The sequence below is a fragment of the Nicotiana tabacum genome, chromosome 13 (assembly GCF_000715075.1).
Source record: "Nicotiana tabacum cultivar K326 chromosome 13, ASM71507v2, whole genome shotgun sequence".
Classification (NCBI taxonomy): domain Eukaryota; kingdom Viridiplantae; phylum Streptophyta; class Magnoliopsida; order Solanales; family Solanaceae; genus Nicotiana; species Nicotiana tabacum.
In genome coordinates, this window is record NC_134092.1 from 104,715,335 (window position 1) to 104,739,043 (window position 23,709).

General features: G+C 34.7%; 4 protein-coding genes across 9 annotated transcripts; 1 reads left to right on the forward strand and 3 right to left on the reverse strand.

Moving 5' to 3' along the window:
• Positions 1–1,556: 1,556 nt before the first annotated feature.
• Positions 1,557–3,616, forward strand: LOC107764093 (putative ETHYLENE INSENSITIVE 3-like 4 protein). Its single transcript, XM_016582622.2, has one exon. The coding sequence runs from the start codon at positions 1,837–1,839 to the stop codon at positions 3,403–3,405; it is 1,569 nt and encodes a 522-aa protein (XP_016438108.2). The 5' UTR covers positions 1,557–1,836; the 3' UTR covers positions 3,406–3,616.
• Positions 3,617–3,797: 181 nt separating this feature from the next.
• Positions 3,798–9,312, reverse strand: LOC107764086 (type I inositol polyphosphate 5-phosphatase 5-like). The gene is made up of 10 exons (XM_016582611.2): positions 8,910–9,312; positions 8,726–8,813; positions 8,536–8,610; positions 7,674–7,761; positions 7,475–7,579; positions 6,868–7,393; positions 6,274–6,467; positions 5,442–5,550; positions 4,985–5,133; positions 3,798–4,185 (listed from the first exon to the last, which is right to left on the reverse strand). Exons 1-10 carry the CDS (start codon positions 9,063–9,065, stop codon positions 3,960–3,962), a joined length of 1,716 nt encoding a protein of 571 aa, XP_016438097.1. The 5' UTR covers positions 9,066–9,312; the 3' UTR covers positions 3,798–3,959.
• Positions 9,313–11,531: 2,219 nt separating this feature from the next.
• On the reverse strand, positions 11,532–17,166 carry LOC107764111 (2,3-bisphosphoglycerate-dependent phosphoglycerate mutase 1). Of its 6 annotated transcripts, none has more exons than XM_016582652.2 (8): positions 17,017–17,166; positions 16,276–16,552; positions 15,905–16,128; positions 14,888–15,006; positions 14,656–14,812; positions 14,452–14,553; positions 14,244–14,363; positions 11,532–12,066 (listed from the first exon to the last, which is right to left on the reverse strand). In XM_016582652.2, exons 2-8 carry the CDS (start codon positions 16,526–16,528, stop codon positions 12,007–12,009), a joined length of 1,035 nt encoding a protein of 344 aa, XP_016438138.1. In that variant the 5' UTR covers positions 16,529–16,552; positions 17,017–17,166; the 3' UTR covers positions 11,532–12,006. The 6 variants fall into 6 exon arrangements, with proteins under 6 accessions (XP_016438138.1, XP_016438133.1, XP_016438126.1 ...); XM_016582647.2 differs by having other exon boundaries at positions 16,956–17,056; XM_016582640.2 differs by lacking the exon at positions 17,017–17,166 and adding an exon at positions 16,913–17,016.
• A 1,475-nt stretch (positions 17,167–18,641) lies between these two features.
• On the reverse strand, positions 18,642–20,741 carry LOC107764102 (pollen-specific protein C13). Its single transcript, XM_016582630.2, has 2 exons — positions 20,359–20,741; positions 18,642–19,136 (listed from the first exon to the last, which is right to left on the reverse strand). The coding sequence occupies exons 1-2, from the start codon at positions 20,501–20,503 to the stop codon at positions 18,805–18,807; spliced, it is 477 nt and encodes a 158-aa protein (XP_016438116.1). The 5' UTR covers positions 20,504–20,741; the 3' UTR covers positions 18,642–18,804.
• Between the last annotated feature and the right edge of the window lie 2,968 nt (positions 20,742–23,709).

Sequence of the window (23,709 nt, forward strand, 5' to 3'; positions counted from 1 at the left end):
ATAAAATATAAAACTATGTTATTAACGATTGGTGTCAAGGTAGCAAAAGATGGTTGAAACAATTTTCTATCACTATTTAATAATAAATACAATAAATGTTTAAATTACGTATAAGAAGAGTAGTTTTTGGGGCGTCTAATTTTGTGAGGCCTAAACCGGACGCTTTAGTGGCCTGGGTTAAGCCGTCTCTGGTTGTATCTCTCGAATAATGATGTTCATGTGCCAAGGGGATTTCAAATTATCATTCAACATATCAATCACTAGTTTGGAATCACATTCTAGGATAATTCTATCATAACCATTAGAATGACACCACTGTAGGCCTAAAAGTGCAGCCTTAGCTTCTGCCAAATTACTTGTGCCGCTCCCCAAACTTTATGAGAAAGCCATAATCACATTAGCTTCTGCCAAATTACTTGTGCCACTCCCCAAACTTTGTAAGAAAGCCATAATCACATTACCTCTGTGATCTCTTAAAATGCCCCAACACCAATCATATTATTACCTTGTTTGCTACCATTTGTATTAAGCTTGGCCCAACCAAATAAAGGTTTTTCCCAACGTACAGGAACACATATAATCTTTGCTGTTAAGGGCCATGAGTTTATCTCATATACAATGCCATGGGAGAAATCCCTTTATAGAAATGTTATGTTTAAAAATCACCCAATCTCAAATGGGAAAGAACCCGGAATTAAACAATGTTATTTAATTTAAACTTTACGTTTTATCTTTAATGATAAGCTTTCATAATCATATAAGTAATTATTATGACAAACTCTTAATTAAGATCGCATGTTTCAAAAATTTTGATCCTTTATTTCTTGTGATATTAGAAAAGCGTCCCCCTCCCCGGCCAAAAGAAAAATCGTGGGTCAAGAACTTACAAAAGAGGAAGCTTCAACTTCGTAAGAGCAATCTTTCTATATATAGTAATTATACGTGTAGCTTTAAAATACGCACATGCACATAAATCAAGGGTAATACTCTAGATCTCCAGAGTGTTCAACTCAAAGACCCTCTCCCTCCTTCAACGAGAAGGAACGAGAAAACTGTTGGCTATTCTGAATTCCGTTAGATGTATTGGTATTGACCATTTAAAATCAGAACCTTCAAATTTCCCAAAGACACAGTTTTACATTAAGAAGTTTGAAAATTTTCGATCACTTGAGTTATACTTTATCTGTATACCAATTTGTGTAATACTTTTTTCTAATCAGTTCCAAAAGTAAGCTATATTTCTATATTTAGTACTCTAATTTAACTTTTAACTTTATATTTTACTCTTAATATGATAATTAATAATTACACAAATTCTATAATTTATTTTAGATCGTGAGAAACTCTACGCCCAATCAAACGATATCACATATTAGGTAAAGTGCCGTTTTATTGTGGTATACAAGTAAATTATAGACCTGAATTCATTAGTAAGTGTGAATTGATGCTGAGTAAGCACGAAAACATGTGATTTCACATGCATGCAAACGTGAAGATAAACCACTAATACATATGACATAACTCTCTCCTTCTAATTGCATCATTCCTCACCTCTGCAGTTTTCTACTTATTCACATGAGCTGCAACTATTTCCCAAGTTTCATCCGTTTCTTCCCTAATTTCCTCCAAAATCCCCATTCACTCTTGGGAAGAGCCACTTTTTGTCTCCTCATTTTATTCAATTCTCACCGCCACATTTCACGAATATAAACATTTTCACCTTAGTCTCACCGTTCTTAAGACTTAAGACATAGTACACATTCTTTGATAAATCAATTACTTTGGTCTAGCTAGCTATATTTTCGTTTCTTTTTTCTTGCTATCTCGAAATCAAACATGGTTGAATTTCAAGAAATTATAGAGCCTTTGAGCCCAATGAGCGAAGTGGAAGAGAACCAAGAATTAGATGATGAAGAAATCAACTACAATGATCTCAAACGCCGCATGTGGAAGGACCGCATGCGTATGCAGAAGCTAAAAACCAAGAAGGAAATCAACACTTCCACTTGTAGCAAAGATTTATTAGAAGGTGATGAAGACGACGACTCACAAGCTAAGGAAGAACAATCTCGCCGTAAAAAGATGTCAAGATCTCAAGATTCAGTCCTCAAGTACATGGTAAAAATCATGGAGATTTGCAAAGGTCAAGGCTTCGTTTATGGGATCGTGCCAGAAAAAGGGAAGCCTGTAACTGGCTCATCGGATAGTTTAAGGGAGTGGTGGAAGGAGAAGGTGAGGTTTGAGCAAAATGCCCCAGCTGCCATTGCTGCATTCTTGCCTAAATTAGTGGAAGTAAATATATTGGATCCTAATTCATGCATGCATCTTCTTCAAGACTTGCAAGATACTACTTTAGGCTCACTACTTTCTGCCCTAATGCAACATTGTATACCTCCACAAAGGAGGTTTCCTTTGGATAGAGGGTTGCCCCCACCTTGGTGGCCCACAGGGAAGGAACTTTGGTGGGGTGATCAAGGTTTTGCACAAAAATTCGGCCCACCACCTTACAAGAAACCTCATGACTTGAAAAAGGCGTGGAAAGTAAGTGTTTTGGCTGCTATTATCAAACATATGTCTACTAATTTGGATAAGATGAGGAGGTTGGTGAAACAATCCAAGAGTTTGCAAAACAAGATGACAGCTAAAGAAACAGCTACTTGGTCAAAAGTTGTTAACCAAGAAGAAGTCCTTCTCAAGCTCACTGAAAAAGCTCTCAAGATTTCAACATCAAAGGAGGAGGAGGAGGAGGAAGAAGAAGAAGAAGAAGAAGAAGAAGAAGAAGAAGAAGAAGAAGAAGAAGAAGAAGAAGAAGAAGAAGAAGAAGAAGAAGAAGAAGAAGAAGAAGAAAATAAGGGAAAAGAAGATGAATATCTTGCTTTGGTACCCAAAATTGGTAATCATGTCAATTTATTTGATGGCTCTACTTTGATGAGAAAGGAGAAAAGGAAGGGTGTTTTTGAGAGTCACATAGACATGGAGGATGAGCTTTATGCTACCCAAAATTCAAATAATTGCACGCAAAGTGATTTAGGTAATTCAAGAATTGACTCCGAGAAGGGGGAGGATCAATTACTTAATATGTCCATCAACAACTTTCCTAGCTTGATTGAAGCACAACCAATTCCAAATGAAGAAATAATGGTTGGCCATGGCCAACATGATTGGGTGAACATGGAGATAAAAAGGAGCTTCGATAGCTACAATGCATCACAAAATGCTAATGGAGGATCAGTTGTGGAGAATTTCCAAGGATTTTGGGGAGGCAATGTCCTTGAACAACTTCATTATGATCCCTCTACTTATGGAAACATGAATTTGAATGCTACTCCACAAGAAGATGTTGTTCTACATCATCAAGCTCCTATTTCTGTTTGGGATTTGGCATATGAGGATACATCTGATTAAAGCTCCAGTTAAAAGTAAACAATTAGCGCTTTTTGTGTTTCCATTTTCTTCTTTCGAACATTTAGTTAATTACCATTGTGGATTACTTGTATTTCTTATTTTAGACACGCTTTATGGACATATATAAAAAAATTGGTACAATTATCTTTTATTTTTTCTCTTTGATATTATCATGTTTTATAGATGAAGGGGAGCCTTAGAATAATGGTAAAGCTGTCTTTGTATGACTTAGGTCACGGGTTCAAGTCGTGAAATTAATCAGTCACGCTTATATCATATCCCTTAGTGAAAATCTTTCTTGGATCCGATGTGAACGCGGGATATTTCATACACCAAGTTGCCCTTTTTATAGATCATTTTAGAGGTTTTCCTTGGATTATTCAATACTATCTTAGTTTTGTTAAAAAAACATTTGTCTACTACATGAAATTTAGGGGCAAAAAAAGTGCCTAGCGTACCTTATGAGATAATAGAGGGAAACCTTTCTCCCTCAGGATCCTTAAAAGTTGAACTGTACAAGATTTTAATTAATGTTAGTTAGACGAATTTCTATTTCAATAATGATAGGAACTGTGTCTCAGGGGTATTAAATCTTCATACTCCAACCTAGTAGCAGTGCAAGAAAAACCCTTTCTAAACTTTGCGTTCTTGTTGTTGGCCTCTGCCTCCACATCCACGGCAAATACTGCACAAACGGGTCTATGATCTGAAAATCTTGACTCCCCTCGAATATAAGATAATAGTTCAATACCCTCGCCTCGCCATAATATTCTATCACACCTGAAATTTACAATATATGTAAGGATCAAATATATTATAAGTCCCAATTTAGAGGTATATACGTACACCAGTTGACTAAAGGTTATTGTTCAGGAAAATAATTTTTTCGAAGGAGTCTTTTTCTGGTGTTTGGTTACCAAATATTTTCCATCAAAATGGGGGAAAATGACTTCCCACCCATGGCCAGAAGTCATTTTCTGTAGAATTATCTTCACTTTAAACTTTTTATTACTTGATCCAGCTCCCACTTAGATACTAGTAATCTTTAACGCTCAAAAATTTCATCAAACCGAGTTGCTCATATGATTATTAATTTTTAATACAATTTTTTTCTAAAAGATATTTGACTAACCAATCATATATCAAAAAACATTTTAGAAGAAAATATTTTTCATGATAATTCCTTGAAAAATGACTTTCATCATACCAAACACACTCGTGTTATGTCCGTGTCTCATCTAGGTGAGAGGTTAATTTTTATTAATCCCTCCGTTTCAAATTAGATGATGTACTTTTGTTTTTAGTCTGTTCCAAAATAAACGACACATATCTAAATTTAAAAATAATTTAACTTTAAATTCTTCATTTTACCCTTAATGAGAAACTTTTATAACGACACAAATGTAATGGCCCCACAAATCTTTTACCCCTTGAGCTTTTAAGACCATAAGTTTCAAAGTTTTCTTTTTTTCTTAAACTCCGTACCGAGTCAAACTATCTCATCTAAATTGAAACGGATGGAGTAATATATAGAACAATATGCACTAAGGTTAGCTTTTAGAGAGAGAGAGAGAGAGACCATGCAGGGGTTCGACGTTTCTTCTTTGATTTGGTAGTCTCTCCGGCATAGGAATCTGAATTATGAGAGTACTTATAAGTTGGGGCAAAGAAGATCTTGCCTTCATTCCACCCACTGAATACTCTTCCTGCTTCTCTCTCCACATTCAGCTGCCATCAACATATAATCAGCAGCAAATTAAATATGGATGATTTTGGATATATTAAAAGCTTAATAGTTCCTTCATTTCCTCTAGGGATAATAAGGATATTTAAATATTTAGCTCCGAAATCTTTAATGACCTAATCAAGTACATAATTCTTCAGTCAGGTTGACACCCTAAGATCTTGTAGGTCCAACATAATTTTCAATCAGTACTAGGTGTCCCGTTGACTTTATGTTATCAGAAAAATAAAAATTTCCCTTTTCCCAATAATAAGCACCACACAAATTAAAAAAAGAAAAAAAGGCACCAAACCTGATCCTTTTCCAGAAGAGAGTCCCAGTCATTATCCTCTAACAAAAGTCTTGTTTCCTCATAGCTCAAAGACACTCGGTAGTTCAAGTCTCCAAGCCATATCACACGGCTGAAAATTAAAATTTCAACTCTACATCATTATTTACTTTCATAGAAATGTGATCTTGAAAAAAAGGCCAAGTAAAAAGAGGTAAACAAAATTCCGTACTCTGAATTGATGTTTTGAATCTACTTACAGCTTTATATAACTTTTTGGATGCTCAAGATACTAAAACGGATTCAAAATTTAAGTATGATGGATCAACCTTTGAACTTTGTAATATTTAATTTTTTGTACTTTTTAAATTGTAGGTTTAAAATTTAATACCAGTGATTTTTCTAATATATATCTATGTCCGTGACAAAAATACATAAGTTCAATTTAAACAATCGAACAAAAGCTCCACCCGCCTCTAGTTTTACATACTAAACAAATATTTATTATTCTCTTTGTCCTAATTTAGGTGGCAGCGTTTTGCTTATCGATACTCAATTTTGACTAATCTCGAAGCTAAACTAGATTAGATTAATTTAATATTTTAAAATTAAAATTTAGTTATTCAAAAACTATAAAAAAAAAAAAAAGCACTATAAATTACATTTCTTCCCATGTCAATATGATTAAAAATATATATTTTAAAATATTGATTAAAATTCGCATAGGTTGAATTTGGAAAAGCTAAAGATGCCACGTAAATTAGGATTAGGATCGAGAGAGTAAGTCTCTAGCTTGTAGTTATACGCAAATTAAAGTGTTATGATCGAAATGACCACTAGATAATAAAAAACTTACTCATGATCACTAATTTTCTCTGCCATTCGGCTGTCTGGAGCCGTACAAATTCTCGAAAATTGTATGCTTTTGAGAATCTCAGCAACATCAGCATTTCTTCTCAGCTCATCCCCTTCTTTCTCCCCAGAAGCCAAGTGACTGCACACAAAGCAAAAGCTCGTTCGATACAGTGACATGCTTATTGCTATACACCCCTGCATATATATTATATATAATAATATAAATCACGTTCCATAAAAGTCAATGGAAAACTGATACACCAAAATTGAAAATGCTAGATTCAATATAAAACCAAATATAACTAGGCATATTCTTATTGTAAAGTTGATTTCTTTTATATATTTGTAATGGCAGTGACCACGCCAATTTGTGCTAATCTCGACTGTTTCACCGGATACCTCTTATCTCTCACCAATACATGTATCGGGCAACTTAATTTGGCCACCAAAAATGAAAAGTTGATAACAAGCAAATTTGGTACATGAAAAGTACTCCTTTCCATCACTTTCAATTATCATGTCTATTAAAACCTATCATATTCAATTTTTAATAAAAAGGAAGAATAGTCAAATATTAAAACATTCTTGAACCAACCTTGTTTCCAAGACAACCCATGATACCTCTTCCAAGAGAAGATATTCTGAGATGGCCAATATGATGTGCTAACTCTTTTCGTGCCCAAACTGAAAGGAAAATCCCCACCATTTGCTTACTCGCTATGAGATTATAACTCAAACCATTAGAAGAAGGAAATTCTGCAATTGATTGTAAATCTTCTTCACTCGAATCGCGATGATGGTTCAAGGGAGAACAAGAAGGATCACTCAGCTTTCTTTGACGCCTTGTTGTTGTTGACTCTAAAGGGCAATTACAGGTCTTGAGAATGGTACTATTAGCCCTTAAACTCTTGCTAAGGCTTTTAAGAGAATGTTTATGAAAAGAATTGGATTTTGAGTCCTTTGAATGTTTTGAATTATGGGAGCTTGAATCACAAGAATGGACTGATTCATGATATGATTTGTTTAATGCATGGCTTATGAGGGCTAACCATCTTGCTGCTGGCTCACTATCTTCACTCACTAATACATTTCCTGCATTTAATGGAACAATTTCTTGAAACCTGAAAATTAAAAGAAAAAACATTATCAATAAAAATAATCACATCTTGTTCGACAAAATTATTATGTATAGTTAATCATACCCCAATACATATACGTCTGCTGAACCTTCCACTTGCAAGAAATCTTCAAGATTAAGTCCATGATTAGGAGTTTTTCCTCCTACATTCCATGTCCCGGCAAAAACCCTAAAAAATTCCAGTCACATATTCTAGTGATAAAACCCTAAAAACAATTGACTTGAAAATCAAGAAAGTTTGATGTGATATGAATTAATCATACCTAATACTTTTAATCATAGTAGCAGGTGCGGTGGAATGATCAAATGTCGAAAGATTTAGGCCTTCAATCCGTGCACTATTATGCCTTTCTGAGAGTAGATAAGAAATTAGTCCCATTGTTGTGTGGTTTGGATTTTCTTTCAATATTCTTGAGTTTGAAACTAAAAGATATATAACCTTTTCAATGGGCAAAGTCCTTACAGGTCAATTCTATAATACGAAAACTACTTACACATTATGTTTAATTTTACAACTATATAATGAAAAGAAATAGCATTGCCAATAATCAATTATACACTTTAGTCTTCTGTTAGGTGAGCTACCAAAATACTATGCCAGAAGCTAAGCAGATGTTAGTCTTTTGGCTTGATGGTATACGTGGCTAACGCACATTACACAGTTTCTATCCCTAATTAACACGATTTTAGTTAGAAATTTCATATTATTATTTTTCTCCCTATACGACATAAACCCGGTGATGTAATTAAAGGTTGGAGTCATATGGCTACATTAGTTAGACTAAATGCACTATAGCTCAATAATGATAACCTTAATGGGATATGTCGAAGTAGTACCATAATACAGATTCAAAGGATAATATTATTTTATTCCCTCACATACGATGAAGATTAAAAAAGGTTCGTAGAATTATACAAATTCAATTAATATAGATGATTCATCAAAAGCACAAATATAAAACTTTACTAGATATGTTACTTTAAGATGAACATACAATGGATATATTTAAAGAATAGTACAATTCCATCATGCACTGGAAAAGTTCCTAAAATTTAATTAATACCCATGCATTAAAAATTTTATTTGAAAAATAAGTCATGTTGCTGATGATAATTAATCCCTACCTGAGAAACTTCTCTTCACTGTAGCAGACGTTTCAAGAAAAGCTTTTCTCCTTGATATAATCTTCCAATCCATTTCTGCTCCCAAACCACCCAACCAAAAATTTAAAAAATCCATTATCATATAAAATCAAAGAAAAAAAATATATATTACTGCAAAAAAAATGGCAAAGGTGACTATTGAAAATCGAACCTTGATCATTGTTATCTGATTGTGTTAGATCCTCCTCATAGCTTCCTATACTGCTTCTTTTGGAACTAAAGAGCTTTGGGATGATACACTTTTATTTTATAACATGAAAAAAAAAATCAAAATTCTATTTTTCCAACAGATCAAGAAAAATAAAATAAAAACAATAGAAAAATAATAAATGTACCTTCTTTTTTTCACCCTTAACAGAATTGTCAGGGGTGGTGGCTGGGGAGCTGCTAGGGGAAGTGCTAGCGCCGCCGCCGGCGGTGGTGTTGACGGCGGCTGCCTTAATCATGTGGATGTTATCATCAGATTTACAACGCCTTGTTGGCGACGTCATTCACGCATTCATTCACTTCAAATTGTAACGTTCGATTAAATATAGTTCCAAAATTGGGGTCAAGCCCCAGTTTTTCTTATGGATTAACAACTAATTAATTACGTTTAATTAATTAAATAAATCTACCAATGCACAAAACACCAAAGAAAACTCCAAGAAACTTTCTTGATTTCTTTCTTGTCTACCTAAATTTCTGTGTTCTTTTGCTTTGTGTTTGACTTTTTATTTCCTTGAATTCTTTTTGTTATTATTATTATTACCATAATTAATTAAACTTTTTCTTTTTTTTTTGCTTTTAGGGTTTCTCTTTTTTTCCATAAGTTTTTCTTTTGTTAATTTGTAGTTTTAATTTATTTTCTTTAAAAAAAAATATCCAATGGAAAGAGAGTTTGCCGCCAAATCTTTCGGAGATTTTGGGGTAATTGGTGATTAAACAGTTAACATCAAGGGGAGTAATTTTCATTAGTGGTTACCCCCTGTTGACAGTTCATTATCAATATCTGTCCCCCCTAAATTTTATTTTTATGTCCCCCTTTGATTAATTAATGTATAGTTTAAGTACAAGATTGGTACTCCATGACCCCACTGAATAGGGAAGTGGAGATTGAGTAAACTAATTTGAGAGATGTGGTTTTAATCAAGTCGTTGCAATTAGTCAACAAGTGTGAATATCATGCAGTTTTATTTGGTGCACAAATCAAATTAATCAGTACCTGAGAATCTGTCTCCACAATTAATGAAAACAGATTATTTGTATAGCAAATGATGATACTTACTTGACACTTGTTATAATATATTATATTTTTCCTTTAGATTAATGAGCAATGCCTAGACCTTATGTTTAACGATAAATTTACAATGTCGTTTTCATTCTAAATCTTACACCTCTGCTTCAATATGCGAATATACAGTTGCATCACATAACTCATTTTTTCCTACTTTAATGTATTTCTTTAACCCACTTTGACATCTCATTTCTCCACCTGGCCAAAAGATAAACTCGAGTCGTTAATTATAAAATTGTTTTTTTAAGTGAATCCAACCATTATTCAAGCCGTAATATTAACACAAAATTACACAATGCCCATAGTAGCAGTATACGTACACCAATGAAAGACGTGCAGCGCTACATTTGGGATATTCACACTAGATTCAACTCAGAAAAAAAAAGGCCAAATACATTAACAGTCCCTCTAAGTTGGCATCAATTTTCATTTTGGCGTTTTAATCTCAGCTTTGTTCCATTTTGACACTCCAGTCCATTTAATATGTTTCGTTTCAACACAAAAGGCTGACTTGTCACATTGGGTGAGTTTCCTCACCTCGTAGGTGCATAAGGCTCTATTTTAAATGCCCAACCTCCTTCCCCATTATTTCTTTCATCTACACTCTCAAAATAATTCCTTGGTTGCTTTCGATCTCCATCTCCAGAAAGCTTTGAAGCTTTGCCTTATTTTAGTTCCTTGATTTCGTTAGTGTTTTTCTTTATTTATTAAAATCTATATCTTCATCTGACGCTTGAAGTTCCAAGCTTCAACAATGTTGGTGATATCTCTAGTGGGTTCAACATTGTCGTAGTTCAATTTGTGGAATAGGCTAGTGTTAGGTCTTGTGTGCCTTTTATTATGTACCTTTTGCTGTACCTATTTTGGAAGAAATAAAACTGATTCTAGGTACCAATTATGTTCAGCTGCAATCGGTGGTTTCATCACCTAACTACGACAAGGGATTTTGGAAACGAGATTAGGATTTCATCACCTGCGACCAGAAATTTTGGGAACGAGATTAGGGTTTCATCACCTACGACTAAGGATTTTGGGAACGAGTTTAGTGTAGACGAGTTTATGACTTAAGGAAAATAGCGCGATTCTTATTTTACCCATATCCCATCTGGGTTATTAGTGTAGGGTTTCGGGTAGTTGGGTTAGACCCGTTTGACATGGACTAAAAACAGTTGGCTACATTTCATTGGATAGTTATTACATCTCAGAAGCGATTATACACACGCTCTTTACTTTTTATACCGTGTCAGTTTTTTGTGTTAAAATGAAACATATAAATGGGGTTGGAGTGCCAAAATGGAACAAGAAAATAAAAATTGATGCCAAGTTAAAGGGACTGTATATGTATTTGGCCAAAAGAAAAATATTAATAAAACCTCACGTGACAGTCTCTCTACTTCAATCTCTCTCTCTTTCTACATTAGAAAAGTAGTCTAAATATATTAAATAAGAAAAGAGATCCCCACCAATATCAGTATAAATGGGGCAGAAAAGTTGAGATTAGGCAGGCAAACTTGTTTCAGCTTAAGTAAATGGAATGGATTGTAGGAGGGGACGTAAAAACTAAAAGGTTTTTTTTTTCTTTTCTTTTCCAGAACAGGGTTGAAGCTACTTTCCTTGTTAGTTGGTAAGTACAAAGATGAATTTATGAAGACTCGATAACACATTAGCAAACAACTTGAAGTGAAAATGAATAGACAAGTCAATATTGAAGCAGATCAAAAGTCAACAAATAACAAAACGAGAAATACATTGCAAAACAATACCAATAGACATGTAGACAACAAACTCTCTAATGTAAGTATTAGAAGCTCTGGCTAAAGAAACATGAAAAAATGAATTGATAAAGTTCCTCAATTGAGGATAGTAATAATCAGCTAAGTAAATTACCCAAAAAAAAAAAATCAGCTAAGCAGAATCAGCTTTGGGTCTGGTCTCCACAAAAAGTGCTCAAATTATTGTCAGATCTTCACTGGCATACTCACTTGAACCACAAAGAGGGGCACAATGTGTGTCCAACTATTGATTGTTACATAAGGTAGCTGCAAAAAATGTCTTCCATCTTGGCTCCGCTTTCTCAGAATTATTGATGACAGAAAATGCCTCAACGAACTTCCAGCGACATGAGTCCATCCTAGATTTTCTTCGGGGGCAAAAAGTTACAAAGACACTTCATCTAGCACTTCATCTAGCAGATTTTGCTTGTACAAGGCCAAGCTCTGCAGAGAGGGATATAAACTACATAAATTTTGACAGCTCTACAAGCTTCATGCATCATATCAGACGTGCATCTAGCAGAAAAGAGAAAAGCATTGATGATAAGGTAATGGTGTGACAGAAATGGTTGTTAAAGTGCATTAATGACAACATGAGATGCTGTCATCAAAATAATTCTCATTCCGGAAGGGAAAGTATGAATGTAGAGCAAGTGCCAGGATTGCACCTTTCATCAGAAACAACATACACGCTGCAGTAAGTACCCTTCCACCAATCACCAAAGGAATCATATAGTTCTACAGCCTTAAAAATGACACCTTTACCACTTTATTATACCCACGCCTGAAATCTACCGTAAGAGGAACTTGTCTAACACTAGTAGATTATCGTTGGGCACGCATAGTCCCTAAGTGGTCCTATAGCTTATGCAGCATGACTCGTCGAACACAAAATATGAGGCCTGTAGGCAAGTCCGTCACGTGGAATGCCAAATGGGAGGCCTATAATAAGTCTAGGAGAGGTCAACTTGGATATTCTATAAATGATTCATGCAGATCTTGCTGATCGTCTTGGATTTTGAATGTCGCCAAAGATCTGATAGGAAATTAAGCGCTTATTATAGACCCTTCTCTTCCAATGGAAACTACCTATACATCTTGTTTGGTACCAATTCAATCGTGTCCACTTTTTACTAGTTCTTAACTATTTTCACTTCGAACAGTAATCTCGAAAAATATTGGGACTCATTTCTGATTTTCTGCTTTTTCTTTTGATAAATTGTAGGGAAGGAGGGAGGGCCTTCTATCTTTTCACTAAGAAGAGATTTTTGTTCCTATAGGTGGAAACTAGAGACATAGATATTATGGAATTATATTTTAACAATCAAACAATATTATGGTAATATATAGTTACACGCCGTATCATCTGAAGCAATGTATCAACAATGACTTTTATGTTTGTCTTTTTCTCTTGATCATTTGCTACAAAATTCCTAAAAATCAAGATAAATATAATTCTTTTAATGAGCATAAAACAAGTATATTAAAGGTCATTTCACTTAACCAACTGCTCCATTCAGTACACAGAAGTCTCAATTTGCAACTCCCTACTATCAGACCCTCCATTACCGCCATGAGAAAAAGGAGAAAAACATTGATAATTTTATTGTTAAAAGCTCACTTGAGGTAGGCTTAAACCCTGAAGCTAAGTGCAGCTTCAGTGCTCTCACTCTCACTCTCAGGGCTCCCTTTAGTAAGGTCAGACTAAACAATGGATATAGCGAGCAAAGTGATATAGTCATTACCAATGGCGGAGGCAGGATTCCAGCTAAGCGGGTTGAAAAAAAGAAAAAATTTAAAAATTTAAAAGAGACTGTGGCCAGTGGGGAATTGAACCGGCAACCTTACAAAAGTTTTGAACCCCCTTGATCCCTTAACTATGCTTTTGGGTTGTATCAAGGGGATTCAAAATATAAAATATAGAGGTACACACCAAATTTTGCTTTATATGTACTGTGTAATTTTCCGGCGAAAGGGGTTGAACCCCTTCCGCACCCCTAAATCCGCCGCCCCTGGTCATTACTAAGAAACGTTATGAATGATTATCTGAGAGATTAAGAGTAACAAATTAAGAATATAGCATAAGAAAATCAGTCACTAAACGTAAATTAAATATTAAAGTTGCTTGTTTTGTATCTCAATTGGAAATTTTAAACTGAAAATAGATTTCGAACCTGATTGCTGTGGCTATTTTTTAAATCTTTTGTTGATATAATTGTTGTTATGTGTTTCATAGTTACCTTTTCATGAATTAACTTTTTGCCATTTAGGCTTTATTCACTAAAACCCACACTTCAATTGCGCTTTGCGCTTAGAGCCTTAGCAAACATTGTCTTTTTTCTTAACTCTTGTTGCCTTTGATAATATTCCGATTTTAGCGTTATGGTCAAGGAAGCACATCTTGATCTTCTATTTGAAACTTTCGTCATGCTATTGTGTCCTTGGCATCATAAACGTGGCATCTCAATAGGGTAATAACATAACGTCAGCTTAAACTGAACTTTCTATCAATTTACTAGTGTTTTTTTCAGTTTCACATCTGAAGTACTTCAGGATACAGAAATAAACGGAAGCTACCTACCAAAATGACATACATTTGTTAAGCAGAAAAGATATCTTACCTCTGTATAAGCATAAACTCCAGCCTCCATAGATCCCAAGGGACTTCCCTTCCTGATGAATTGATTCCCTTTGTATATGTAAAGCATTGGCACTCCAGTTGAGAGTTCTAAGTGGATGACCTGTTACCAAGAAGCTATTCAAACCCAACTAACATGCATGCATAGAAAAGGCATGGTACTAATGAGAAAAAATGACGATACTCATTACCTCCTCAGCAGTCAACTTATCAAGATACATTAGGATGGACCTCAATGAATTTGCATGAGCTACTACCATTACATTCTTTCCACCGGAAAGTTGGGGTTCAACCTGCAAGTAAATGCTCAATTATGAGAGGTCATGATCCCTGCATCAGTAGAAACTTGTCTCCTCTATATGCATTTATGCTTTTTATAAATCACAGCAGCTTACTTGCTCTTTGAAATAGGTAACAGCTCTTCGCAGGCACATTTCCAAGCTCTCACCGTTGGGTGGCTGAGCATCATAGCTTCGGCGCCATTTATAGACTTGCTCTTTCCCGCATCTTTCAGCTGTTTCCTGCTTATTATACCCTTGAAGTTCCCCGTACCTGTAAAATAACATCTTTTTGAAGCGGGGACAATATCATATTGGAATAACAACAAAATGAGAGCTGTGAAAGTACATTCTTTCATTCAGTTGCCATGCTTTAATAACAGGAACAGATTGCATCTCAGTGCCTTCACTATAAATTTGACTCCATAATTTGGCTTGTTCAGTCTCATTGTGTATAATAATGGGCACCTGGAATTCAAGTAGGATTAAGTGCTATATATTGTGGCCTTTTCTTGGATAATTTTAATATCTTTCTGCACATTATATTGGATATAAGAACAAAGAGCACGTAATCATTGGCATACCAACATTTCAGTAGTATGGAGACAATTTACACTACAACCAGGAGGGAGTCTCATTTCTTGAATCTCTATATCGTTCCAATTTTATTGGATGTCCCGAAGGGGCCTCATTTCTTGAATCTCATGGAAAGATTTAACGAAATACTGCAATAAAGACATTTTTATTTATTTATTTATTTATTTATTTATTTCCTGAAGTGTTTATTATAGATACTAAATCTTGTTTTACCGCCATCCATATAGCTTGCAACATGAGAAAAAAACCGAGAAAGAAACATTAAGCCATGCATAACTAAGAAAAAGACTTTTTAAAAAAGGATAACAATATCCAGGAAGTAGGAAGAACATTTCCTGGAACCAGCCAATAGTATTACTATTTGTTTATGAAGTCTAGCATACTCTTATTTCACATTGCTAATTCGAGCTGTATCCTCATGGATTCTGATTTCTGAATCAGAAATATTAACATGAACTAGGTTAAATGATTCAAAACAATTAGCAAAACAAATGTAGCAATTGAAGGGGAACTTCCTCCAAAATGGCTCACCATGAAAATGATCCGTTTTGGCATACATATTATAGATCCTAAGGGGACTTGACATAGCATAAGAACAGACACCATGACGACAGCAGTAATGGTCCAACTGTACGGGAAGTTTCAATCTAAAAGCTAAATTCAAGATTTTTGTGTATCTTTACCGTAAGTCATTACAAAGAATTGCATTAGTTAGCAGGACCATGCTTCAAAAAGACAAGTTGTTTAAAAGACCAAAATGCAGAAGTACCTTCTTGCAGTGATGCTCTGTTAGAGCAAGCATAGCCGTCATCTGAGAACGAATCAACGCAGAGATGTAGACGACATCAATGGGTAGGTGTCTGATTCTCTTACCGGCTTCTATTGCTTCTTCTACTCCTTTATTGGTGAGTGGCACATCTACACAACCAGTGAATAGGTTCTTCTCATTCCACATCGATTCTCCATGCCGTATTAAGATCAAATATGATTCAGCTGCAGGGAATAAAGCCTTAAATAGGAGAACAAGATCACGAACTAGAATGCAGATACCACACAATAAATAATGAATCCACTCACTTTTTGATAGATGATAACTGAAACTGAAAGAAGTCAAGAACTATTGGAGAGGAATGTACTCACGTACTGATCTCTGTGAATCTTTGATACTTGACAATGAGGAGAAAATTGGCTTAATAGCACATAAAGATGAATTTGGTGAATGCCCTTTGCATTTTACAGACTGCCTCAAATTGCAACTTTCTTTTATCAAAACTGGTTTCATTTTAAGACCCCCAAATGAAGATGTGACCAAGAAGTTCCTAAAGCGCTCATTGGAAACACAAGTGCTGCAACTTATGAAGTGTATTGCTTGGTGATAAGCAGCAGCAACCATATTGACTTTTTGCAGTTATCCCAACTAAAGTATCACAAAAGGAAAATGAATAAACATACTCAAAGACCAGCTAAAATTCAGAAACAAAGCAAGTAACTGCATTTCATACATACTCGGATGAGCTAATGAACCATTTTAAAAGGGGAAATTATGATAAGTTTATGATCAACTAGTAAAATAATTTCATGGATAGTTACACTAGAATTGTGTTATCATACATCCTATCAAGTTGATCACACATGTTCATAGTCATGTAACTAAGAACGTGAAGAAAAATCTTCCAAATCGAGAATGGGGTCAAATACATAAGCAGAACTTTAAACAGATGCATTTAAATAGCTCAAATACATAAAAGCGATACAAAAGAAAAAGAATCTTGATTACATATATGAGTTAACAAAAAGGTGATGATACGATCAAACTGCACCTTTCAAGTACTGTGTAAAGCACTTGGAATTAAAAGAATGCAAATACAAAGAAGATCATACATGTGAACGCGGAGATCTCAAAGACCGGCTGCCGGAGGTCGCTGTCATAACAGTTAGTTGCGACGTCGTTTCATGCCTCAAGGGACTCGTCACAGTAAGTTGCTCGTGTTCAACTTCGGCTTGCTTCATTTGGGCCTTTGTCCATGGGCCGTTTACATGATTTTGTTAAGATTTACAGCCACCTTCGTTGTTTTATTTAGGGTCATATTCCCAAAAGGTTTGTAGTATAATCTATGTATACCGGTTAAGAAAGTAGAAATTATACTAGGTAGTCATTCTAAAGGGCTGCTATTCAGGAATTAGCCAGTGCGTCTTGAATTTTAATTTTTCAAGACAAAAATTTCCTGAGTTGTCCTGAAATTAAGATTTATAGTTTAAAATTTCAGGACAAAATAAATACTGGTTAATCTTTAAATAGCAGCATTGAGAATGTCTATCTGTGCACTTGCCCCGTTAAGAAAAGTAAACAGTGAATCAAGTGGACTATTTATATAAAGATCCCTTATGATAATTCCATAATCTTTCTTCCATTAAATATTTCTATTTAGTAATCCTACCATAGTCCCAATGGTGTCGTCATTTTGTTACATTTTAAAGTTAGCACCATGTTTTGCTTTTTGGCACAAATATTACTTGTTGATTAAATTTATAGCATCCTTTAGGAACTGAAAATGATAGACCAAAATTCTTGGTGCCAGTTGGTGCTAAAGCTACGTACCATCTTCCAAAGAGAGATAAAAACTTACCCGCATCCTATGTTTACACATGATCATCTTAATTTACTATGGACAAATCATAAATTACGATAAGAATATTAACTATGGTAAAATGATAGAGTGTAGATGAAGATGTGTCATGTATTCATTTAATTGGTATATAAACTCTTGGCGCCCGTATTATGAAGCAGATTGTACGCTAGTAAGGCGAAAGCAATTAGGACAATAAGCAAGATATATATGCCCCTCTTAATTTTACAGGTTTTAAGACCAAGACAAGGTGTTTAATGTAACTCAAACTCTTCATCTCAGCTCAAAATGGTTGAAAATTTAGTCGTGGTAGAGAGTTCAGCTCTATTTTTCCTTTTTCCTTACTACTTTGCTTCTTTGCTTCTTATTGCAAGTTATCCTTGATACCAATATGAATTCCACAAGTAATATCATGTAACTTATGGAACCAGATATCATTATGCCCTTTAGGGTTCTTACAAGGTAATATGTTAGTAAGGCACAAACAAGTAAAATCTGAGGAATTTACCATGGTAAAATTATATATTAATGCAAGAATGTATATTAATTGACTGTAGTTTAATAATAAGAATGTATGTAAAAACATGTATTGTACATTCATAGGATTAGTATAGATGCAGATAAGTTTTAACTCACAAACACTCCCACTCCCTAGAATGACACCAATCAAGGCTTTTTCCCCCTTGACCCACGTCCACTATAGGCACTTCAACAGGAAGGATGTGAATGGAAATGATCTGTGGGGCAAAGATTTCACTGGAAAAAACAATTATTGGAGAGATCAGAAGCAACAATTTTAATCCTTAATTTAAAACTAACTTGAAGTGTAAGATCATGTAGTAACAATTTTAATGAGCCATTAAAATTTAACTCAAAGACTAAAAAACAACATAACACTTAGAAGTTGAACATCCAGATACAATAACAAAGATATAAGTATGAAGTTTGATGCCTAAAGCATCATCATCAACATCATAAGAATAAATAAGCTCTAAACATCAAACAAAAGATTCATAGTAAGAAGTCATTTGTTGATGTTCCTTCAATATTGGTCCTCGGTCAATTGGTATTGCTGGAGGATCTGAGTGCAGGATTTAAGAGGCGCATCAGAGAGGAAACCCATGTTGTTGGCGTAACGGACATCAGAGGACATGCCATTGTTGCGGGTAAGGATGACACGGGCACGGTCACGGCCACCATTGGGTTTGCCACATCTTTTATCAGAGCTCTCGACGAGCACAACATCGCAAACATCGTCTCCACAGTCACGGTTTACCAAGATGTTGTATTCACCCTGTGAGTTGGTCACACCATCAATTGTGTATGTGATTTCGTTGGTCACCCTGTGTCTGCACTCAATTTTAACCTTGGATCCTGTCCAACATAGGCACAATTTATCAAACTATAATTCGAATGTCGATTCCATAGCTTATTTAAAATAGATCATTTTCTTGAGCATTTGGTATAAAAGTGTGATAAGAATCTGAACAATCAATCTAAAATCTTAAGACAGGGGTGGAGTAATTAAGGGCCATTTAGACTCTTTCGTAAACTCTTGAGTTAACCTACGAGGAATAAGGAGTCGTTTGGTATGAGGTATAAGGTGGGATAAGATATAGGATTAAATTTATACCTTGTTTGATTGGAGGTATAAATTTATCCTGGATAAATTTATACCTCCAATCAAACAAGGTATAAATTTAATCTCAGACGTAATCCAGGATATCTCATCTTATCCCACCTTATCCATTCAAATGTGGGATTACTTTATCCCATCCCTCATGTGGTATAAATTAATTCTTAGATTATAATCCCGTGATAATTTAGTCCACGTATCAAACGACCCCTGAGTGTAGCAATATCTAAACTATTGATTGGGAACATCAACATGTTGAAGTTCCCAACTAGGCAAATAAACAACAGCGTAACAAGTGCAATCCCAGGGTCTGGAGAGTATAATGTGTACGTAGACCTTACACTTGCACTACCGTTGTGAAAGTAGAGAGGCTGTTTCTAATAGAAAAAATTCGGCTCAAATTAGGCAACTAAGCACATACTACAATTTGCGCAGGCATAGGCAATTGAAATATAGATATAGCTACAAAACAAGCTAATGTGGCAAGAAATTAACATTCCTTCAAACATTAACTCAAGAAATTTTTAACTAGAACAAGATTAACAGCACAAGGACATGAACTCTTCCTATTGTTTCTTCAACTGTTTCTTAGTAAATAAATACTACCTCCGTTTCAATTTATGAGAAAATATTTAACTGGGAACTGAGTGTAAGAAAATATAGAAACTTTTGAACTTGTGGTATAAAACGAGAGGCGTATATTTTGTGTAGCTATAAATTCTTGCATTAAGCAAATTATTTCTAAATATAAAAAGGATTTATTCTTTTTGGCACGGATAAATTGAAACGGAGGGAGTATAATATCACCTGGTAGTAGATCTATACACTAGATCTGCAAATGGGAAGTCAGGAAATCACAGAAAAGACAGAAACTTGAACAGATCTTGAAAGTGGGAATAATCAAACCAAGAATAGGGAAAAAATGCAGAATGATTAAGAAAAGGGGGGTTTAATATTTACCAGCGAGATACTTGGTAGCTTCGGTCTCAAAGCCACAGCGGCAAGTGTCACAATAACATTTACCCTTAACAAGGAAAGGGGAAGTGGCAGCTGCCAAAGAAGCAAAGAGTAAACAAAGAGCAACGAATGCAACTAATCTTGCCATTTTTGGAACACCTAAGAAATTTCTCTAACTTTGCTTCTTCTTCTTCTTGTTGAAGTTGTAATGAGATAAAATTAAGGAAAAGAGAGGAAAGTGGGAAGTGAATATAATGGAGAAAGGCGTCGGTGGATGGGCTGGCAAAGAGAAGTAAAGTCACATGGGGGCATGAGCATCAAATGAATTTGAACAATAAAGAAAAGCAACAAAACAAAAGCGCGTCTTACGCCAATCTATTCTTTATTTCTCAACTTGCATTGCTATTCAATTCAATGCTTTCATTAATTTCGGTCCGTGGGTTCCACCTGCCCCCCTTCTCCTTACGCGGAGATCTGTACTTCAGTTTTTGAGTTACTTTTACTCTTCTGCTCCAAAAAACAAAAACCAAACCGAAAATCGAATTAAATCGACTAAAAAAATCGATACTTTTTAGGTTTGGTTTGGTTTTGGTTTTAAATTTTAAAAACCGATCAAATTTGATTTGGTTTTGGTTTTAATAAAAAAATAACCGAAAAAATCGAATCAAACCGACTATAAAAGTAGCTATATAAATTTATTATTACACATATATATATATATATATGTATATTTTTATATAAAGTTTATTTTTATATAAAGTTTCTGAAATTTTATGGTACATATTAGTCATTTGTATTTTTAGTCTAGTTCTTTGCTATTATAATAATCTAATTCTTTGCCTTCTAGTTTGAATGGTAATTTTCTTTTGCTAAGTACAAGAATTTATTTCATGTTAAAAATAATCGATTTTTAATTGAGTACTTAAATTATTGATCACTATTTGAGTCAATTATCATCAATATATCTTGTTAAATGATAGATTTCTCAAAGAGCAATTAGTTTGATAGTGTTACGTTGAAAATGTAGTCGCCGAAATATGCGTTTGGTAGTGTATGTCTCATATTTAAGAAAAAACCGATAAAGAACCGAAAACCCGAAAAACCGACAAAAAACGAATTGATAAAAAACTGACTTAATTAGTTTGGTTTGGTTCCAATATTTGAAAAACTGACTTACTTGGTTTGGTTTCTTTTTAGGGGAAAACCGACTCAAACCGAACCATGAACACCCCTAACTACTAGTGTTATTTCCTTGTTATTTTTCATTTAAGTTTACTTAACTACTGGTGAGTTTTCTTTTATCTCATCTGGTGTCCGATACCTGTATTAGGACCCGACTAAATTTGGATTCGCGTCGGAGAGTCCCCTGTTGGTGGGTAAAGCGCTCCCTAACAAAGGCGACTCCATACACAGGGCTCGAACCCGAAATTTCTGATTAAAGACGAAGGGGTATTTATCACTTCACTACAACCTTGTTGGTAACTGACGGCTAGTTGAGATAGTGTTAGCTACTTATTGATAAATTTTAGTAGTACTACTTCTTTGAAGAGATCTATTAATTTTTTTTATCCTATATCCTACCCTCCCCATACCTCACTCGTAAAATTATTACTGGATTAGTTGTTGTTGTTGTTGTTGTAAAGTAGAAATGATACAAATAGATTTCATTAAGAAACTTTATTTAAAATAGCACTGTTGTAATTTTAGAACTATATTTTTTGTTAATAGTGAAAAATGTAAAATAGAATGCAAAACCAAAAAACGACAATTTTCTCTTATGAGTCTTTCAAATTATTGACAAGATAAATAAGAGTTAAGTTTATATTGATTATAAATATACTTGCATGGTTAATGTATTCTGCATTATTCAATTTACTTTCCAAGAAGATGGGTGTAGATTTGAAGAAGTATTCCGCAACAGCCCCTCCCCCACCCCAAATGAAAACCAACAAAGCAATAGGGTAAAAATAGGTATAGGGCCCACCAATTTCTTTTTATTGATCTTTTAAAAAATAATTCTTTTTTGGTAGCGTAGATAGTTAGTACTTGCCAGATTGGCCGCTATAATCATTCAAAATTATGATGCAGACCCCACATTTATGTAATTTCGGATGCTTCCTTACAAAAAAAAAAGGAATTTAAAACCAAAAGGAGAACTTTCCCTTACTCATTCTTTGACACTTGACAGACATGAATTTGATGAGAAAGAAACTACAAAAAACAACCAATTAAACAAGTGAATTGGATTTTTATGTGTGTGTTTGGGGGTTCTAAGCAGGCATTTGGACATAAAAATTGTAATTTTTGAAATAAAATAGTATTTGAAGTTAAAAAGTGGTAAAAAATACTTTTTGGTTTTTTGAAAAACTCTTTCAAAAAAATTTCAAAATTACTAAATTTCATGGACAAACATATTTTTCAAACTTTTTTTTGAAGAAAAGGAAACACTTAACTGGGCCTAAATTTACGGATTAACACTTAGCGATACAACTTAGCGGTACAGTCAAACCTCTCTATAACAGTCTCGTTTGTTCCGAATATTTTTAAATGTTATATCAAAGTGTTGTTATAGAGGACATATATTATAACATAACATAAAAAATGGTTTCGAAAAAGTTTGGTTTTTATAGTGAAGTGTTGACACATAAATGAATTTTTTAGCTGGTCGATGTTTCTGTTGAGGTTTTGTTTTTAAGATGAAATATTCTTAAAATGAGGGTGAATGGGAAATGGAGGGAAAATGAAATTTTGAGTAAAATTTTAGGTTTCTCCCTCTTGATAATGAGACATTGTCCCATATTGGAAGAGGAAGACATTTTTGGTGGGTATATATATAATTGCTCTTCTTGTAGCTCTTAAAGAGTTAAGAAGAAAGCAAGCCTCGCGCCGTCGTCGTCGTCGCTCGCTCGGCTCGGCTTCGGCTTCGGCTTCGGCTTCGGCTTCGGCTTCGGCTTCGGCTTCGGCTTCGGCTTCGGATTCGGATTCGGATTCGGATTTGGTCAAATGATCGATTGATTGATTAATTGATTACCCAAGTCCAGGAATTGGGTAGATAGCAAATCTTGAAACACAAACGAAAGAAAATGTCCCTTGAAGATCTCATTGTTCGGTTGAGAATCGAAGAGGACAATAAAGCTGCTGAAAGGAGAGGCCGTGGAAATTCAACAATAATGGGAGCAAATATTGTTGAAGCTAACAAAAAGAGGAAGAAGGCTTTTGGTCCAAAATACAACCCAAGCAAGAAGCGGTTCAGTGAAAACTGCTATAACTGTGGAAAAACTGGACACAAGTCTACGGAGTGTCGTGCTCCGAAGAAAGACAAGAAAAGAGGTCAAGCAAACATGGTAGTAAACC

Coding starts and splice junctions, on each gene's coding strand:
- LOC107764102 (XM_016582630.2), bottom strand. CDS start 20,503: ATGGCAAGATTAGTTGCATTCGTTGCTCTTTGTTTACTCTTTGCTTCT. Junction 19,137..20,358: donor AGCTACCAAGTATCTCGCTG/GTAAATATTAAA, acceptor TATGTTGGACAG/GATCCAAGGTTAAAATTGAG.
- LOC107764093 (XM_016582622.2), top strand. CDS start 1,837: ATGGTTGAATTTCAAGAAATTATAGAGCCTTTGAGCCCAATGAGCGAA.
- LOC107764086 (XM_016582611.2), bottom strand. CDS start 9,065: ATGACGTCGCCAACAAGGCGTTGTAAATCTGATGATAACATCCACATG. Junction 6,468..6,867: donor TGGGTTGTCTTGGAAACAAG/GTTGGTTCAAGA, acceptor ATATATATGCAG/GGGTGTATAGCAATAAGCAT. Junction 5,134..5,441: donor CTCTTCTGGAAAAGGATCAG/GTTTGGTGCCTT, acceptor TGTTGATGGCAG/CTGAATGTGGAGAGAGAAGC.
- LOC107764111 (XM_016582652.2), bottom strand. CDS start 16,528: ATGGTTGCTGCTGCTTATCACCAAGCAATACACTTCATAAGTTGCAGC. Junction 15,007..15,904: donor CAGAGCATCACTGCAAGAAG/GTACTTCTGCAT, acceptor CTTGAATTCCAG/GTGCCCATTATTATACACAA. Junction 14,364..14,451: donor ATAAGTTGACTGCTGAGGAG/GTAATGAGTATC, acceptor TCTTGGTAACAG/GTCATCCACTTAGAACTCTC.